This window comes from Melospiza georgiana, chromosome 5 (assembly GCF_028018845.1).
Source record: "Melospiza georgiana isolate bMelGeo1 chromosome 5, bMelGeo1.pri, whole genome shotgun sequence".
In the NCBI taxonomy this organism is placed as follows: domain Eukaryota; kingdom Metazoa; phylum Chordata; class Aves; order Passeriformes; family Passerellidae; genus Melospiza; species Melospiza georgiana.
The window spans coordinates 23,159,770-23,180,009 of record NC_080434.1 but is presented as its reverse complement, the minus strand read 5'-3'; the positions used below and the strand labels follow the sequence as shown (position 1 = coordinate 23,180,009).

Sequence of the window (20,240 nt, the reverse complement as noted above, 5' to 3'; positions counted from 1 at the left end):
GACTTGTTGCCTTCTGTGTTGCATGCATAGGTGTGGAATTTCCTCCCAAAAGGAAAGTCCCTGACTGGACCGAAGCCTCCACTAAAACCCAGAGTGAGGAGAGTAAAGATAAGCTGAAGCAGAAGGCTTCTGAGAAAGAGCAGAATGGCTTTCAGAAAAAGGACAAGGGCAAAAGGAGCATTTGGAGTGCTGAGAGAGAAGCAGAGCACACGGAGGATGAGTCCGCTTCCGAAGATGGCGGAAGCTCCCTGGATGAGGACTACAGCAGCGGCGACGAAGTGATGGAGGATGGCTACAAAGCCAAAATCCTCAGCTTCCTGCAGGATGCTTCCCTGAGTGAACTGACTCTGATTCCCCAGTGTTCTCAGAAAAAGGCTCAGAAGATAATAGCGCTCCGGCCCTTTAACAGCTGGGAGGCTCTGGTAGGTCTGCATTCTTCCTTTCCTATCCCCAGCCTGCCTAGAGTCAAGGTGGCTTCAGCCTAGGGAGGCTTAGATGGGTGGCCTTATCCTCATTAGGCTGAAATGCTATGTTCCTCCTAAGCCAATAGCATTTCAAATAGTGTCATATGACCTGATTTTGAATGAATTAAGGGGTGATTTTTCTGGAAAACTCAAGCTGATTGGCTGACATTACTGTCACTCACTCTGTAGCACAGAAAGTTGGTTGATTTCACTGCAGAAGGAGAAATTAGAGCTTTCACTTGAGAAGGAGGTGTTTGCTAGCCTGTTCTGAGCTCTTGTAGCTGAAAACCCATGCAGGAGGGAAGAATGTGGCAGGACCTTTACTGCAGACACTTGTGCAGCAACAGCAGCAGCTTCCAGGGTAGCTCCATGATTGAAGAAGCCAGCATGGATATTTTCAATTTCAGGCAAGAAATGGTCGTTCTCTTTTTTTTTTTTCTTTTGTGCCTTTATTCTACTGCAGCTTAGTGTCTAGCATGGTTTTGCTAGCTAAGCAATGCAGCCATTTTCAGTGGAATGAGCTGCTGTGTTTTAATTATGAAAGGTAAAGCGTCAGGAGGTTAAGCCACAATCCACCACGGAAGGGAAAACAGTATCTGCAGGTAAGTACATTATCTGCTGTCGCTCTGTTGTTACTTTCAGATGTTTACCATGGCTTGTTTGTAGAGTTCACATTTCATACAGTTTCAGTTAACTGCTAGACCTCAGACCTGCTAAGAGCAATGTCCCGGTAAGAAATTTGAATTCTTACAATCTGTTACAGCAGATTGTCTTGATTTAATTTATTGGTACTTTGGATTTTAAAGCAGTAACTGTGCACAGGCCTTTTTACAGAGTAATTGATGTTTTTCATCAGTGTGCATTCCGAGCCCCCCACTGATGTATGCAAGAACTTTTTCGATATGTGTAAAACAATAATATTTATTATTCAGTGTGTGAAATATATTACCATGAAAGAATAAGAGATACTAAACAGAATTTTAAGGAAAACGAAGTGATCTTTGTGTATTGTGTTGTAAGGGAAGGGGGGAGACAAAAGGACGCTATGTGAAAAAAATGAGTTACTGGTATGCTGCAAAATAAATCCGTTTTGCCCCAAGCCTTTGGCTTCTCACAGAACATCTGTCATACAGCTATTACTTTCTAAACTTGTTGGATTTTGTCTGAGCTTAATTCTTTGCACAAGTATTTGCTACAGGGCTCTTCTCCTTTTCTGTGTTAAATAGTTTACAGTAAAAAAACACTGCATGGGCCTGTTTGCATTCAGACTTTGTCTTTCATGAAGATTGCTGCTGTCAGCAGCCACATGTTTATGTAGTATTGTGAATACTTGCCCAGAGTAGAAGTGGTTTGCAGCAGATTTCAGCAGATGTTTTGTATCAGTGTGGATTTAATTGTTTATAAAGATCCAGTAGCTCAGTAACCCAGTGTTTTCCCTACCAATTAATAAGGGTGGTTAGAATAATGGGGAGAGCTGATTCAGTTAGAGCATTAAAGAAATTGGCTTGGTTTTAAGTCTCTTTTTATTGTAATGGTATCTTGTATAACACAATGTGAAGTACTACAAGTTGTTACCACTTGTTCATTACTAGAATTGAGGAGGATATTAAGACTCTCAGTCTGAGATTAAAAATAAAGCCTACCTATTTGTAAATTGAATGTTTTATTCCAGGAAAACATAAGTGAGAATGTCTTTTCTTATTCTAGATGTGTTTTTTTTTTAAAGTTGGACTAAGCTATTGTGTTTCAAAAGGATTTGAATTAATTTCATAAGCTCATAAGATTAATAAGAGCACTTGGAAATACTTAGTCTTTGGAGTAGATATTTCAAGTGTTTAACTTGATCTAGTAATGCTTAAAACACATATAAAAAACTTAGGAGACGTGGTTCTCAAAATAATGGGACAGAGCTGAAATTGTCCTTGCTTACAAAGAATAATTCATTTGGCAGTTTAGAAATGCCTACACTGTAGGTCAAGCACATTTTCCAGGAGGAAACCTGGAATCTTTTCCTACTATCCAACATCAACTTTCCCTGACACGGATTCAGGCCATTTCCTCAGGTCCTGTCCCTGTCACCACAGAGAAAAGATCTGTGATTCCATTACTGGTTCCCCTTGTGAGGAGGTTGTAACTGCAGTGAGGTCTCCCCTCAGTCTCCTGTGTTGGCTTCTCACCTCTCTCTCCTGTTTGCTTTGGGGTCCTGATGATACTCCACTGGCACACATTGTGGGCCAGCAGACAGCATGGTTTCTTTCCTTGATGGAAGCACTTCTGGGCTCCAGTTGCCCTTCCTCCTCATCAGAACTCCTTTATACAACTTGTTGGTGCTTAATATATTAAAATATATTCTCATTTCCCAACTGTGGGATTGCCTACCTTCACTACATGCCAAGAAGAAAAAGCAGAGCCTAGACTGGCTCCCAGAGGAGCTCAGCTGAGGTTTTGGGGTCTGGGTTGGTGGTCTTGCAGTTTTCTGCTTCTTCTGGTAAATGTGGGAGAGGAACTGGAGAGGGTTTAATGCTGTTCTCTTTCTCTTTTTTGAAGGTGTATAACTGTTACCTCTTTGGATTTCCTTTTAGTGTAAAAACATATGTATCAGTGTAAGGCTTGCTATGTCCTCTCATTTTTGTCATTCACAGAATTATTCTATCACAAAATAAGTTGTTTTACTTAGCAGTTAAAGACTTTGTGGTCTACAGAAATTCTTAGAGAGTACACACAAGTTAGTGTGCATATTCTGGAAATGTAGTGGAAAGTGTTACATTGAAATGCTGACACAGTGCATCACTTTGAGGGGAATGGGAGAGCTGAGCTGTCAGAGGTTGCTGTACTTGTCCATCCTATTCTGTGCACTGCAGCAGTATATGAGCTAGGAGGTACAGACTCAAGGGAGAGTAGCTCCATCTTTGTTATCTCATTTTGTTTGGCTGCACATGTACAAACTGCCCCAAAAACCCAACTCCAGAACCACACTGCACCAAAGCCAGCTGAAGGGAAGCAGCAAATGCATCAGATTAGCAATGGAAAACTGCTTACAGTGGAAGTGGTGTTTGTTGATTGAGGCTGACTTTCACCCTTAGGCATTAAAGGGAAAGCCTTCATCATCTTGCAGGTGGAGTAAGCTCAGTTAGAGTGTGCTGGTGTGGCAATTCCAGGTGTGCTGGGAAAGCTCATGGCTTCAGTTTCCATGATGGCCTTACATTTTTGGGCCTCATTTGAGAAAAGCTGAACTTGGGAGGGTGTCAGAACCTCTAGAAAGCAAAGGCCACCTGTGGATCAGTATTTTGAGCAGGGTAACACCCTGTGTTTCACATGCAAACCAGTGGCTAAAGTATTTCTTGTTGCAACTTGGACGTGGATGTTAATGTGCTGACATGAAACAATACAATTTCTGTTAATAACAGATGGCTCAATTCTCCACACCTTTATCTATGGATTACAGGATTTCTATTCATGCCAGCCAAAGCTTTAGTCATCAAAACAAATGTCGAAATTTTGTAGGCACCTATTAAAAACTGTGTTCTTTTTTTTTTTTTTCTAAATAGAGGTGTCTATTTAGAAAATATCTTTACAGTTATTGAAATTTGTATCTTAGCCTGGTCTAACCTAGGAGTGTTAGTATATTTTCTGGAGTTTGTTTAAAATTAAAAAAAGCACAAAAAAAACCATACCCCTGGACTGTAATTGCCTCACTCTGGTTATTTTTTAAATATGTTTATAATGAAAGCTGTTTTTTAAATTCTGTTTGTACTCTGGTCATAGTCTTCACCTTAACAAAACTTGCTTTTACTCTGCAATGTGACAATATTGGTGAGTTACTTAACACATAATAGCTGGCTCATATGACTCCTTTTTTATGGAAGGAATTCTTGGAGGATAAGTACATGTGAAGTCTTGCGCTAAATTTTAACAGATGCCTGGTCTAAAATTCAGAAAAATCTGTGTGAAAGCTACTTCTGTTTTAATACAAGAATGGTGAATCCAAAGCAACTTGTATTCTTCAATTCTTTAAATACATTATTAAACAAAAAAAAGCCTGTTCTTTACCGTGAAATATGCATAACTACTTGAGAAAATACCATAATTACAAATATGACCCCAGTTACTGCAGAAATATTTTTAGTGGTAGGTTTTACACTTTCTGCAGGTGGCTCTACATGGAATTTAGGAGGAATCAATGGGCCTGAGGGGCCTGCTTTGGTACAACTTGAGGCTGCTTGTCTCCGACACGTAAAATATTCATACTGTGATGAAGATCTGAAATGCAGAGGAAGGAAATACACTGTATTTATAGTGTGGACTTGAGGAAGCAAGTGGTGGAAGTAAGGCTGCTTTGTACTGGCACTGCTTGATGACCACAAAATACCTGCACACTGCCCAAGTCCCTCTGTCTACCTTTGTGGTAGAGTTAGAACTGGAACCAAGTAATGCTGAGCCCCAGACAGACCCATAACCAAATGTAACAACCTTCAATATAGGTTCATTTGCTTGCCCTGATGCCTACATTATGCTTCCATCTTCTGCCTTTAGTGTCTAATAGGGTTTGTTTGAAAGGACATCTTAATGAGAATCAGTTATTTTTTTTTTTCTTCCTTTTGGGGTTTTGTTCTGTTAGGGTGCCTGGCCTTCAAAGCTGGCCTTGGCACTGTGTTGCCTCCTGTTGAGGATTTTGAGTTTCAAGCATTTGTATTTTATGTTAGTAACTCTTCAGAGAATTTTTATCACTTAAAATTTCAAGTTTCATAATATGAGGAGCTGCAATGATGATCTTCAGTATGGATTCCTACAGTTTGCAGCAGGCCAAATGTAAGGAGTATTTGGAATTTTGAGAGAAGATGGGGATGCTGTTGCTGTCTACTACTTGAATTATTGCCTGCAGCAGCTGTGGATTTTCACTGCAATTGCTATTACCAGTGTTCATAGATTTTTAATTATTATTTTGCAGTTCACAAAAATGACAAAGACTGCTGGCTTGTCAGAGGATATAGTGTGGAACTGCAAGATACTGCTGAAGGAGAGGGATGTGGTTCTGAAGCTCATGAATAAATGTGAAGACATTTCCAATAAGCTGACAAAACAGGTAACCAGGATTACTAGAGATGGAGGATGTGGATGGAACATAGAGCAACCCTCCATTCTGAATCGCAGGTATCTCTCACTTTTATCCTTTAGAAGGGTGTTGGACAATAAGGTGTTCTTGAAGACTGGGATTTTCAGAACTGTGGTCTCTAAATGTAGAGTTGCAGATATTTGATACTTAGTAGCCTTCAGAGAGAGAGAATCTAACACGTTTTTTAAGTGTATCAGGAAAGCTGGAGAGCAGGAAAAGAGCATTAAAAATTGTAACAGTGTTTTATTTCCTCCAGTTTCTGGTGAATGTAACATCTAACCTTAAGCAATGGAATCATGAGTTGTCAACTTATTTCAAATAAAAACCCAAGCAAACCTGTGTCTGTAATGGGGGACAGATTTCAAATCAGATTCGATTTCAAAAATGCTTAGTTGGAACAAATCTGAGCAAACTGGGCAGGTTTATCAGCTGAATGAAAGACATTGGTCAGGAAGTGCAGGTGTACCAATCTGGAGCTCTGTATCCAGTCAGAGTGGCAGCTGGGATGTGTTGTGGGGAAGGATTTCTTTCAGAGAGGTAAATCAGTAAGGCTCTCCAAATGGATACTAGGAGGAATGGAAATGGACACAGATATGGATATGGTGGAGGGTATTGTTCTAAGGGGTAGAAAATGTAGGGGTGTAGTGGGAAAGGCTAAAGTAGCAGCTTGAATTCCAGTTGGATGCTGTTCTAGAAGCATAAGCTTCTCAGCTGTGTGAAAATAAAGCCTGGGAGGAAGCAGGAAGTCTTAGGAGGAAGGATATCAATGATGCTTCTTCTTTGGAAAAAGTGCTGAACTGGGTGACTTGCTGTTGAGTGTTTGGGTTTTTCTCTGGTGCTGACACAAACAGTAATTGTACAACAGAGCAAAATGAGGGATGCAGCTGCAAAATGCCACTTAATTAATTGTGTATTTTAGAAACAAGTAGTTCTCTAACTGCTTTTATCTGGTTGTGTATCACTGATTGTAGAAGAGAAGTATTTCTTTGATCATTTAAGGTCTGTGAAAATGGAGATAAGTAGCTCAGTTTGTGTACAGGTGACTGATTAAATAAGTTTGTGTTTTTCACTACACAGAGAGGTCAGGAGTGCATTAAAATAAAGGCAGTGTTAAGTCTGCCAGTCTGTGATTACCATGAGTGTAAAGTTGTGTTTCAAGGAGAAACAAGTACAAGGTGGTAATAAGCTTGCTTGTTTTTAACAGTTTGGTACTGAAGCCATATCAGAAGATTGGTTTGAACTGGTTGGCACTGCTGTATAAGCACAGATTGAATGGCATCTTGGCTGATGAAATGGTAAGTGTGAAACTGCTTATCTAAGAATTGTTAAAATTTTGCAAAAAAGACTTTGTTAAATCCCTGCCTAGAAACCTCCAGGAGATTATAAGTAATCCTTAATTGCAAACAGTTCTCCAAGATCTTAGAAGCTGCTGAACTCCTTTCCATTTGGAAATCAAAGGTAGCCTAAGATTGATGGACACTTCCAAATCACATAGTATCTTCTGTTGCAATGGAACCAGTTTCTACCACAACAGTTCATTTTCAAACCATTGAGTTTAACAGCTCCTTGCCCAAAAATATAATTAATTCTACAGCATTTAGTGTAGTGACCCCCCCTTCTTCTTCATTTCTTCACCAGTTTCAAAACAGGCAGATAACAATACAGAAAAACCAAGTGGGTAGAAACTCTGCTTCTCCAGAAGCAGCATTTCCACCATCTCTTGTCATGGCACTCCTCATCAACGTTGAACTGAGGTTTTGTTAAATGCTGACACCACCCATAGTTGTACAAAGGAAAAACTTAGTGATGCAGCTTCTGAATTTGTGGTCTGTTGTTTTTAGTCCTGGCTGTTGTTTCTCTTCTGATGAACCATGAAAGCACTGCTTTGCTTTGCTGTTATTTAGGCAGTGTTTCTCAACTTCTCTATGTTTCATATTAGTAAAAATATGGGGGTTTTGTGGTAAATACACAAAATTTTTTAATTCATGATGCAGAAAACAGGAAAAGTGAGTGTTGGTGAAAATATAGGCTTATCTTTAATCTGATTAATTAATATTAATTAATAATAAATTCCACTTCAGAAGTAGCTGGAATAGCCAGTTGTACAACTGGCTCAAATGGAAATTAGCATTTAGTTTCCTAATAATCATTTTTCTGCACCATTGGCTCAGGAAGGTAAGTTTTTGGAGGTAATTTGAAGGATGAACTTGAAATAAGATGAAAGACTTCATTAATTGAAAAGATGAATCTTTGTTTAAATATTGAGCTGAAATGATAATGAAATTTGACTGAGGTTGAGCTTAAGAAGGAGTTGTCTTCTATAAAATTGTTTAGTCAGAACAATTTTCTAATCAGGTTTTTCATCTTTACTGGGCCATCACTACACTGTAATTGTTGTATGAGTTCAAAACAATTTTATGTCACGCGGATTGTAAATTTTGTTTAAATGGTTTTATTTTCTCTTAGGGCTTAGGAAAAACAATTCAAGCTATTGCATTTCTGGCTTATCTTTACCAAGAGGGCAATAAAGGTCCCCATTTGATAGTTGTGCCAGCTTCAACGTTAGGTAAGTTACAACCTTCAAAAATAGTTTTGTTAGGGGAAAAAGAACCAAACCAATCATGGACATTTTGTAAAGCAAAGATAATTTCATGAAAGAAAATTTGATTTTCTTATGATGGTACCCAGCTCCTTAAGTGATTTGAATTGGAATGCAGACCATACTGCAGGCATGCTTGATCTGAATTAATTAGACTTAGCATGGAACTTTTTTAGACAATCTGTCTGCTTCAAAAAAAATGAAGTTGCTTGTTACAATCTGAACTTGTGTAGCAAAGTAGTCTTTTTACTTATTGAATATTGGCTGAACTTGTTAGTCTTCAGGCTGTGCTTAGGGTTAGGTTTCATGACATTTTAATATTCACTGTTTTGTTTTAGTCTTTACTGCACAGCATCTGTCAAAGCAGATGAAAATCCTGAAATGATGAAGCTGTCTTTTGCTTGTGTGTTCTGATGGTTGTATGGCCTCAGTTGAAATTGAAGAGAGTGTGGTGGAATCAAATGTTAGCAAAGTGGATGAGGTTGAGCAGAAAATGGTTCTTGATGGAGTAAAATTTGGATTTATTGAATGATGAAGGAAGTAACAAGTTGTATTTAGAAAGTAAATGCTGCTTTTAGTATAAAATACTTACCTGGGCTTCAAAAATTGCTCTTGATGCATCAGAAAAGTCCCCAGTTGTACAGCTTAAGTTTGAAATCCTCATTTTTAGTGTGCTTTCAAACTCCACTGGAACCTGCTTTTAAAAACAGCTCTTAATAATGCATATATCACTTAAAACCTGAGGTGTACGTAGTACCTGAACAAAGGTGCTTTTGTGAAGTCAGTCTGAGTCCCAGTTGTAGAGACAGGTTGGAAATTCCTGGGCAGTGCAGTCTCCTGGAGTTTTCCTGACACTATTCCAGAGGTGTCTTCTCACCCCTGAGCTGGGTCCCTCCCCTTCCCAAGTGGCATTTAGCAGAATCCCCTTTCTGCTGGGGTTTGGGGTCAGCACTTGTGTTGGCTGTCAGGCAGCTTCCCCTTGGGCACAGCAGTGCTGCTTGTGGCTGCTGCACACCTGGAGCTGCACAGCAGGGATGTCAGGCCTCTGCCTGCTCCCAGAGGCACTGTCTCTCCTGGCAGGCAAGTACTGACAGATAAGTGATTTGCTTTCTGGGGATTTAACTGTCTAGGGAAGAAACCAAGCTGCAAAGTTACACATTGTATTTATTTCACACAGTGGTTACAGACCGTGCAGGGCCTGTTCCTGCAGGAGTTTAAAGTGCGAGCTGGTTGAGCTACTAAAGCCCAGTTGGAGTTGATTCAGCTTCTTACTTAGCAGTTTTCCAGTTTTAAGGCAGAATGTGTCCTAACCTTCAGGAGAATTTAAAGGGATTTGCATTAAAATCAAATGTTTGGGTTGATGCTGAGGTGTGAAACAGCAAGACATAATAAATTATAAATTACTTGGGTTTTGTTTTAATGTTGTCTTACAGATAACTGGATAAGAGAAGTTCATCTGTGGTGTCCTGAACTGAATGTCCTCTTTTACTATGGTGAGGAATCTAGTTAAGAACTTAATCCAGTAATGCAGTTGCTTACATGGCCAGTGTAAGAAAAGATGAATTGCTCATGGCAGTGTTGTTTTAAGACAGTTGTTGAAGTACACAGATTTATTGATGAGTGATTTCTCTGCAGTGTTTTTAATTGTTACATATAACAATTAACGTATATAAATATATTTAATTGTAATCATTTATGATTTGTCCTTCTTTAGGATCCCAAGAAGATAGGAAACATCTCAGGTTGGACATTCACAATAAAGTCGTTGATTTCAACGTGATTGTGACTACGTAAGTGCAGTTAAAACACCACAAACAGGGAGCTTTAGTGAGGGCCTGCTGACCTCTAGTGGTACAGGAAACCAGACAATTTTAGGAGCTGGGTTTCACATAATGGTTAACTAGGGTTTTAGGATTATGTAAGAGATACTGTGTCATAGGTGCTTTAGATATCTGTCTGTCAGCATGTGTATTAGAGATAATATTACATTGTAATAGACTTCAGCAGACTTTTAGGAAATGTTACTGAGAGCATTGGCTCATCAAGTAAACTGAAATAATTTGCCAGTAATGAACTCTGTTGTGATTGGTTACTTCCGGGCAGTTCTACTGCCCCTCATTTACTTTCTCCATAACTGTTATCAATATTAGAGAATTTAATTTGATTGTGATAACAGTGCATTCATTTTCAGAGAGAGACTAAGTGCAGGTGATATTTGTCTCTGACAGATACAACTCTGCAATCAGCAGCTCAGAAGATCGAGGACTGTTCCGCAGGCTGAAGCTTAACTATGCAATTTTTGATGAAGGTCACATGCTTAAGAACATGAGCTCCATCCGCTACCAGCACCTCATGACAATTAATGTAAGAGGTTTGGTTATGGCTGGCTTAGAGGGGACAGCTCCTGGCTTTTCTGTTTGGTAGTTACAAGCAGGGGGAAAATGGAATATTAGCTGTAATGTTCAAATACACCTAACCTTAGAGGAACTAGAGTATGCAAGTGGATTTAAGTGTTGGTGTGGTCTAAGGAGTAGATCCTGCACTGTGATCACTTCTGGGACAAAAGCTCCCAAAGAAATGAAATAAATTTCCTGTACCATCCTTACAATGATGGTAGTGCCTGAGTTTCAGTATTAAGCAAATTCCCCATTACATCCCATAGTAGTGAAGATTTTAAAGATGCTGTTCTGATTATTTGTGCTGAAACCTTGTAGTACTTCAGGACCTGCTCTGATAGGACTACTGCAACTTATTTTTCAAGTTCATGTTTTCATCAATAGCCTTTTTAAAAAGCTAATCTTTAAGCAATAAAACGTGCTTGTACTTGCAATTCAAAACTTGTGCTTAAGTACTGTATGACATTAGAGAACTTGATATGGGAGCAGCAATTAGCACAGTCATCAGGAGGAAGAAAAAAATACCCCAGACAACAAAAGAAACCCAACAACAATAACCAAAACAAAGCCCAAACAGAACAATCAAGAAGAAGCCTAATAGATCCAGGAATGCTTTTTTAATTGTCTTAAATTGGTGCACAGTTCCCCACAGATCTGTAAACAGTTTTGTTAACTTAACAAGGAAATTATTCCATGAGTTCCAAATATATTATAAGTTTTAATAGTTATCATTTAAACCAAGTTTATTTTCTCACTTCTCCATAGCTGTGGTTTTTTGCCAATAATATTTTCTAGCCCATTTGACAAATGTTTCTCCTTGCTCTTTGCACTTTGGACAAACAGGCCAAGAATCGCTTGCTGCTAACGGGGACTCCAGTTCAAAATAATCTGTTGGAATTGATGTCCCTCCTGAATTTTGTCATGCCCCATATGTTCAGCAGTAGCACAAGTGAAATTCGAAGAATGTTCTCTTCAAAAACAGTGAGTACCATGAATTCTCTTCTTGAAAATAACTTTTTTTTGCCAGAAGACTGCTATTGCTGTGTAGCTTCTGTTTTATTGGTGTCTTATGGAAAAAGGTAATGTGATTATGAAAATCTAGAAAATGAAATAATTGAGTAAGCCTTTTAAATTAAAATATCCTGAAACAAGATATCTAGGAGTACTAATGGTCAGGTCAAGTATGTCTGTTTTGGCTGGGGTTTTCGTCAAGTTAGAGAAGTTAAGATGGTGGTGTTACAGCTGAAAACTTCACTCTGCAATTGAATTCTTTCAATGTTTTCCTTAGAAGAGTGCTGAAGAACAAAGCATATATGAGAAGGAGAGAATTGCACATGCAAAGCAGATAATAAAGCCATTCATCTTGAGAAGAGTAAAAGATGAGGTAACATTTTATCTTTAGAATAGTGGGTTTGAGTTATCAAAAAGCCTGATCATCTCTGAGACCCAACACCACAATATGAAATGAAATTCCTTACTGATCTTAGAAAATGTTAATGGGCACTTGCAGACTTCGGTGGCCTGAAGGGGGTAACATTGAGTAGCAGGAGAGTAGATCCCCCGTGTTGCATGTAATAAATATTATTTCATGCAGTTCTGGAGTGTGCAGACCATGTTACTTGATGGGAGCGTTCATGTATAATCTAGGTCAAACCTGGGTTGAATTGCTGCCTGAGTTAATGAAGTTGCAAGCAGTGAAAGGAGCTGGGATGAGGAGAATTACCAGAGTATCATAACAGCTACAAGACAGTGCAGAATTACTGATGGTTCAGGACAATACAGATTTTATCTGGTATCATTTTGTTTTGTCAGGTCCTTAAACAACTACCTCCCAAAAAAGATCTCATTGAACTGTGTGCCATGTCTGATAAACAGGAACAACTCTACTTGGCTCTTTTAAACAAGCTCAAGAAAACCATTAACAGTAATGGTATGTAAGGGCCTCGTTTCCTTTCGGTGGATTTTGTCATGCTGAGACATCTGTTGAACATGACTACAGTCTTTGCTTTGTAGAAATGTCTAATGCTCATGAACTGTCTATATCCCTTCTATGAATTTGTTTGAAGTTCAGGTAATAGGTGAATTTTCAAACTGAGTTCTTGCAAACAAAGCTCTGCTGAGAAAAGTAAGTGTTTCAGATGGTTCTTTTCTATAGTAGCTCAAAGATGCCTTCTTTGTTTACAGAGAAAAACTCTGATATGGGAAATGCAATGATGCAACTTAGAAAAATGGCCAATCACCCACTTTTGCATCGTCAGTACTACACAAATGAAAAGCTCAGGACAATGTCCACCCTCATGCTCAAGGTAAGGGGATGAGATTCAGAAGCAATCCTTTATTGCTCAGAATTTCTAGTGCACACTTGTTTCTTTGTGTGTTTTGTTGTCAGGCTTCTGGTCAAAAATGTGTCTTTGCCATACTTCATTCATTGTTGCTGCTTTTTATTTCTCTGCATCTATTCAGTGCTCTAATCAAGCTCTGTAGGTATTTAACACTGATTTTTGTATCATCAGAATGGAGAGAACAGTTGTGGGTCTGCAATTATCTCCTTTTCATAAACTCTGCTTTAGCACCTCTTCCTTCCACCCCAGAATTTAAACCCGAAGTGTTTATGGAAAAAATTTTAGGTGGGCACTTGAGTCTAGTAGCTTTCTAAGTAGCAAGAACTGAGTAGTACAGAAGTAAAATAGGGAAGGCCTAAGTTTGATCTGTTAAGGATTTTTTTTTTTTAATTTGTATGGGGTTAATAGCTGAGGAGCTTGGGAAAATTGTTGGTAATGTTTAAAATATAAAAAAAATCTCAGCATGCAGCAGGTGTTCTAAAAAAGTTGCAGCTGGCTTTGAATATTCTTCAGCTTTTTTTTAAAGTGAAATCCCCCCAGACAAGCTTGGGGAAGCAAGAAGTGACCCATTGAAAGATTTTTATCCCTTTTTACTCCCATACTATCATACTGTCCAGATGTGGCTTTTTTTTCTTCTTTCTTCCAGGCATGACATCCCTCTACCCACCCTACCTCTTGGGCTGGGCTTTCCATGTCTTCTACCATCTATCCAAGGATTGGACCTCCCTTTTAGGGAATGTGTCTTCAGGGGAAGAGGTGTGATAAAAGGGGTAAAAGGTCATAGGGCTTGGGAAATAGGTAATTTTTATGAAGGTTTAGCATATCCTTCTTAAGTTTTTGGCAGTATAAGTGCTTGTGAGAGCTAAACTGTGAAGTAATTATCCTCTCCTATAAACCTGAAGTTGAGATTTCCTCTTTCATTGCTTGCATGAGGCAAGCTCTAGCATTTGTCCATGTCTAGGTGTGCTACTTTCTTCTTGCAAAAGTTATGGATGTTATTGTGTGGTGGTTTTGTTTTTAGTTCTCTGGTGAGGTTGTGTATTGCATTATTTCCCTTTGTTTTTGCTAATAGGAACCCACACATTGTGATGCTAACCCTGATCTTATCTTTGAAGATATGGCAGTAATGACAGATTTTGAGCTGCACGTGCTTTGTAAGCAATATTCTCACATCAATGACTTCATGTTAGACGTGGATCAGATCCTGGACTCTGGAAAGTTTAGAGCATTGGAACACATTCTCTCTGACCTCAAAGAGAAGGTATTACAGATGGCTGAAGCTTTTTCCTGTCCAAAGAGTGTCTCTAAATAACTGGTTAAATTAATATATGCCAGCTCTCTATGCAACCCAGTTGCTTTGCTGTGGAGTTTGACAATGTAACTTAGTGCATGTGCAGAATTGAGAAGCAACACTTGCAGCTTTTAATGTGCAGCCCTGAGTATGCACATCACTTTAGAGACAGCTGAAATAAATTTTCCCAGTTTACTAGGTTTCAGAGTATTCATCCCAAGTTAACTACTCTATTAATATATGGGATCTTGCATAATTTTCACACCTCATGGATTTGGACATTCTCTTGGCAATTGAATAACTGTATTACATTAGAATAATCATGTGAGTGTTGCGTGGAAAGGGAGGAGGAGGTCCCTGCTTGAAGCCCTGCCCAGAGATTCAAATAGGTTTATTTTGCTGTGTGCCCATATTGCTTCAGAGTATCCTGAATTTGAGCAGGGGGGGTGCTGTGGATCTGACTATTTCAGACAAAATAGGGCTACTCTGTGTATTACACGAAATATTTAAATTTAAGTTTTGAATGAAAGTATTTTGATGTTTATGCATTAAGTGATCTGTTGCTTATGCATTGGATATGTGATTTGTTTGAGCCACCTAAGTACAAAGTAATTAAAATATTACTGCAATAGCAGACAGTGAATTAATGCAGCAGAACTACTGGATATGGAATCTGCACTGCAAGTCAATTCTGACTTGATGATATTCAGCTTAGTCTTTTATTTTGGAAAACAGGGATTCTGTGACAGTAAAATGACATATTTGCATCAATAAAGAATTCTTATGCTTCATAGTTGACACGTTTCAAAATATTTGCTTTGCTTTGTCCTTTTCAGGGTGACAGAGTTGTGTTGTTCAGCCAGTTCACTATGATGCTGGACATCTTGGAAGTTTTTCTAAAACACTGGCAACATAGATACATTAGGCTGGATGGAAAAACACAAATTTCAGAGAGGTATGTGACTCTTGGCAAAAATGAGAGAATGTGTTGGAGAGGGGGAGGTGACTTTGGATCCTTACCTTTGTTTTCCAGTACAGAAGTCTGTGCTCACTGGACACTGACCACAGAAGGTGTTTAATGTTGAATTTCAGATCACCTTAGTAAGGGTGAGGCTGAAAGATGAGGTTTAGGTGGTGGGGTTAACAGTCTTAGCCATGGAAATGAAAAATATGTGTCTTCAGCAGTTCCTGTTGTATTTGATTTCTGTGTCAGCCTGTCATAACTCCTGTGGCTATTCCTTGGAAGTAGAGTTTATCTCTTTCACAATAGGCAGATACATTCCTTTGTTTCTCTAGGAACCATTTTGTCTGTCCCTGCAGCTGAAAATGTTTCAATGCTTTTCTTGTTTGAGCTGAACTGGTTTTCTTTCTTTTTAAAAAACAGAATTTTTGAAGATTTTTTTTTTGGATGCTTTTTCCTTCATTTCAAAAAAACTGTCATTCTTGCTGTGGTGTAACTGCCCATGTAGAGCTGATACCTGTTTCTGCCCTTGCATGTGCAGTTAGTACAAGAGATTGTCATGAAGCGAAATTCATCCCCTGTCTCCCCATTCATTTCATTTCAGTCTTGCATTGTCCTCTCACTGACTCTTTGTGTTCTGTGATCATCAAAAATCTTTTTCAAACCCTCTTTTCACTCTTTGCTATCCGTCACTCTGTATTTCTCTGGTCACTGCAGAAGACTGTTGGTACCCTTTTTCTTGGTGCATAACATCTGTACTTTGGAGCTGCTGTGCAGTGCCACTGTCCTCTCTTCCAAAAGACCATCCCAACTTCTGTGTTCAGCTCTGGAGCCGGTGTGGAGTGTTTTCCAAGGCCTGATGCATGGTGTCTTGTGTTCTGCAGGATACATCTGATAGATGAGTTCAATACAGACATGGGTATATTTGTATTCCTTCTGTCCACCAAAGCTGGGGGCCTGGGCATTAATCTGACCTCGGCCAATGTTGTTATCCTTCACGACATTGACTGCAACCCTTACAACGATAAGCAGGCCGAAGACCGGTGCCACAGAGTGGGGCAGACACGGTAAGACTTCTTCAAATTACAGTGCTTGGTTTTCCTTGGAGGAGAGCTCTCAAAGGAGGCTAAAAGGACAATATTTATCATTAAAAGTTCTGAGCAGAGACTTGTGTAGAGCAGCTGTGGGTTGTGTGGGAGCTAGGAACTGTAATAGTCTTAGTCCATGTTGCTGGCAGAACAGACCTTTATTTACACTTTCTTCCTTTTCCTAGTTCACTATAACTTTCAAACTGTGCATAATTCTTAAATTTCTGGTGCTGAGACCTATTCCAAGGTAGATCTGAATTCTTTGGGACTATCTGGCCAAGCTGTTTGTTCTCTTCAGGAGACTTCTCAGCTTTTAAGTGTCACCATATCCTAGAGAGTGAAACCATAGAATGTATGGAATTTCAACTGTATTCAACAGTAAAAGAGAAATAGGGGGAATTGGACTTGTTTATATTAAAGGATATTTTTGTGACTGTACAGATATTTGCAGTGGCTGGGAGTGCTGGAGAAAACGCGTTTTCTGGCAATACAGAGCACAGTTATTCCAGAGAAAAATCTAGAAGCTCTTTATATTGCCCTCTGATTCATTTCCCCATCCTTGCTTTAAACCCCAGCCAGCTGGGCCAAGTCATAGCATCCTTCTCTTTTACATTAATCCAAACCAGTCAAATGGATTTTTTTGTCGTTTTTCAGAGAAGTACAAGTCATAAAGCTCATCAGTAAGGGGACTATTGAAGAAACCATGCTCAAAATCAGCCAACAGAAATTGAAGTTAGAACAAGATATGACTGCAGCAGAATCAGGTGGGTGTCTTGCACATAATGATGACCACTTAAATAAATTAAAGCTGCAATATGTTACTCTGAAAAAAAGAATGTTCTTCATGCAGACAGGCCTTTTTTTGTTTGGGGCTTTTTATTTTTAACTAGAAAGATGTATTTTTGCTGGCTGTTGTTGATTTGACAGGAGATGCCCTCTGAGTCTGACCCAGAAATCAGTAACCAAGTCCTACAAGCAGAGGATTTTTTTACTATTTTGGGGGATGTAGGCTTTTATCTATGCAAAATATTATAAGCTGTACTAATGCTTCTCTTTATTCCTCAGGAGAAGAAGGAACCATTCCAGCAGATATAGCCACGCTATTAAAAGCTTCATTGGGTCTCTAAAATGTAAATATGTTGTGAAATTCAAGGAAGAAATGTGATGAGATACCCCAAGGACTCTTACATTACTGTTGACCAGGAGTTTTATGAACGTTTATAACTTTTTGTAGTTTCTTTGTTTTATTGCTCATGATATTGAAAATTTTTAACACCAATAGCATTCTTTTGATGCTTAAAAGCATAAGTGACCCAAATGTGCCAACCTCAGACGCTAAATAAAGGTTTTACAGATCAATTTTGAAAATGGGGACCGAAGTAGTAATTGTTTTAACAAATCTGCTACTGCTTAAGATTTGTGAGTATTTTTGTAATTATTTCTACCTCCAAATATATATATATATATATAAACTGTCTGTTTCACTGGATTCTGCGTGTAGATTTTTTTATACGTGCCTTATTTGACAATGCTTGAGTCTGTTTCTGCTTGTTTTGGTTCATTTGATGTACCGTACTGATTTTGTATCAACTTGTTCCAATAAAATTCCATAGATTGACAAAATGTTTTTGTGGTTGCAGTGGTTTGGGGCAGGTGAGGGATGATAATGTGCATGTTAAAAATCAATTAGCTCTCAAACCAGCTGGAATGTTCCAATTGAACTGACCTGGCTTTGTCCAGCAGTAGTTAATTACCAGTGTGTCATTATACTCTAATTACAGTGGTGTGAGGGTATTGATTGTAAAAACAGAACTCCTGCCAAATGGTTTGGTCAAGTCTGTGGGTATTATGGTCAACTGTACATGATTTCTGCAAATTCAAAATGGTGGGGAAATTAAAGCTTTTCTAAAACTTGTTTTCCAAGTCTGGACTAAACTGCTTGGCTTTTCCTAGAAATGTTCTGTGGCTGTGCTGTCTGTTCCAAAATGCACAACTGAAACAAGGTGAGGATGTAGTCTATTGTTTGAGAAGGGATATGGGTAAGAAACAGTTTTCCATGCTTCTTTATTTCCACTGGTTCTGCTGAGCTAAATAGTGGGATTTAACAGTGAACCACTGGTGTTTAATGCTACAGCTAATTAGGGTGTGTGTTTCTGTTGAGCACGATGCTAACCCAAATCTTATCCAGTTGTACCTGCTTGTCTTCACTTGCTTAGTTCAAGTGTGGATTGAAACAAGATCCCTGCCCTTCAGGGTGGGTTGTGTGGTGTTCTGGATGTGTCTGGGATTTTTGTTTTGAGCTCTGGAGGAGCAGTGGTTACCCTTGGGGTCAGTATCTGTCTGCAGGTGCTGTGGAACTCTGCCTTTCCTCCTTGTAACTGTTCCTACGGTTTGTAGCTGGGGTCTCAGGAGATGGCAGGGCCACCATCCTTGGAGATAGCCAAGAACTAACTGGATGCAGTCCTGGGCAGCTGGCTCTAGGTGGCCCTGTGTGAGCAGGGGCTTGGACCAGATGACCTCCAGAGGTCACTTCAACTATTCTGTGGTTCTGGTTTTCTGATTGGGAAAGATGTACAGAGGGAAAAGAACACAGAGCCGCTCTCTGGAGTCAGTTGCTGAAGAGAGGAGTTTTGGGAGCTAAAGAAGGAAAAGTGTATGAAGAGCCAGAGCAAAGCACACAGGGAGTTGCAAAGCAGGTGAAGATGGGAATGAGTAAAGGTTGTTTCTTTCTGTTCTGACAATACCTGAGTTGTCTGAGGGGTTGTTTGGCATCACTCATGATGCAATGAAATAATACTTGAGGTGGGAGGGGAAAGTAAATGTGAAGGGAAACACTTTCCCAACAGTGGCGATTTCCAGCATGGAGTGTTGCCCAAGTTTGTTGTGGTTTCTCTGCTTACACCACACAATGGAGACCTCTCACAAGCACTTGTCTCCCCTTGAGTTTGTGTAAACCACTTTCATCTACAGCAGTCCACATTGCCAAGATTTCCACCTGCCTTTTCTCCAGTCCTGGAAGAGCAAACCCTTAATTTGTTCTAAACCTGGCTGCCACCACTGACTCCCAGTTTGTCTCTCCTACTTATTGGCATAGGTACCAAGTTGTTAAATGTTTTTGCAGCTGGTGTGTTTATGGAGAACTGCTGCTGGTGTGGGCACCAGCTCAGCTGGGCAACTGCTTTTTTGCTTGTTTTGGAGGTTTTTATTTGTTTTTTTTCAGGGGCACAGCATAAACCTCAAGCTTCTCAAGCACTTTTTTTAGGCCATTGAATTTTATTGACGAAGTGGCTCTTTTTACTTCTTTTTTTTTTTTCTTTTTTATTTTTTTTTTTTTTGCTTAGTGTTCCACACATGTGCCCTCTCCTTTTAACTTGATTTCCTCTAGACTGGAAGACTGCAGTAGGCAAAATGTTGAGATTGCACTTCTCCATGAAGGGGTATTAATATTTTTTTCCTTTTTAAGAGTGCACAAAACACGATTTGGTTTGATGAAGCACTGTGTTAGTAGAGGGAGAATGTAATTGCAACCACACTTCTGTGAATCAATATTTATTTCTCTATTAAATCAGTATTTTTGATTCTCTTGCAAGTGGATACAAGTGGTAGATTTTGATTTGATACAGCACAGCCATCTGAAGTTAATTTAAATGATTTAGAAGTTAATAACTTAGGATGTTTGTCACATTGAAAACTAAACAAGCATTTGTTTCTCTGAGCAGCTGATCTACATTACACTCTTTGGCCTTTTCTGGATCCAGGCTGCAATTGCTGGCAGTGCTTGCACTCTCTCCTTGAGAGCCAAAAGCCTGGGGTATTTGTCTGCCAGGTCAGGCTTACAGGACAGAAGCGTTGTACTGCACACATCCCAGTAGAAATCAGCCCACGTTACCTAGTGGAAATGGGACAGAAAACAGTAAATTTTAGTTGGTAATCTCAAAAGCCAGGACAAATTCCCAAAAACTGAATTTATCTGTTTAAAATTTTCC

At 39.2% G+C, this 20,240-nt stretch overlaps 2 protein-coding genes across 4 annotated transcripts in view; one reads left to right on the top strand and one right to left on the bottom strand.

Annotated features, from left to right (window-relative positions):
- The window catches only part of SMARCAD1 (SWI/SNF-related, matrix-associated actin-dependent regulator of chromatin, subfamily a, containing DEAD/H box 1), a 40,288-nt gene extending 22,411 nt beyond the window's left edge, over positions 1-17,877 (top strand). The window contains exons 9-24 of the mRNA XM_058024977.1: positions 31-422; positions 5,413-5,615; positions 6,782-6,872; positions 8,044-8,143; positions 9,610-9,669; positions 9,891-9,966; positions 10,405-10,540; positions 11,416-11,553; positions 11,861-11,956; positions 12,385-12,502; positions 12,757-12,878; positions 13,987-14,175; positions 15,042-15,160; positions 16,051-16,233; positions 16,909-17,018; positions 17,320-17,877. Coding sequence (XP_057880960.1) covers positions 31-422; positions 5,413-5,615; positions 6,782-6,872; positions 8,044-8,143; positions 9,610-9,669; positions 9,891-9,966; positions 10,405-10,540; positions 11,416-11,553; positions 11,861-11,956; positions 12,385-12,502; positions 12,757-12,878; positions 13,987-14,175; positions 15,042-15,160; positions 16,051-16,233; positions 16,909-17,018; positions 17,320-17,381 — 2,195 coding nt within the window. The 3' untranslated portion in view covers positions 17,382-17,877. The remainder of the gene's footprint in view (positions 1-30; positions 423-5,412; positions 5,616-6,781; positions 6,873-8,043; positions 8,144-9,609; positions 9,670-9,890; positions 9,967-10,404; positions 10,541-11,415; positions 11,554-11,860; positions 11,957-12,384; positions 12,503-12,756; positions 12,879-13,986; positions 14,176-15,041; positions 15,161-16,050; positions 16,234-16,908; positions 17,019-17,319) is intronic.
- A 1,910-nt stretch (positions 17,878-19,787) lies between these two features.
- HPGDS (hematopoietic prostaglandin D synthase) overlaps positions 19,788-20,240 on the bottom strand; it is a 29,519-nt gene continuing 29,066 nt past the window's right edge. For all 3 annotated transcript variants that reach the window (XM_058024515.1, XM_058024514.1, XM_058024516.1), the window contains exon 6: positions 19,788-20,143. In XM_058024515.1, coding sequence (XP_057880498.1) covers positions 19,979-20,143 — 165 coding nt within the window. In that variant the 3' untranslated portion in view covers positions 19,788-19,978. The remainder of the gene's footprint in view (positions 20,144-20,240) is intronic.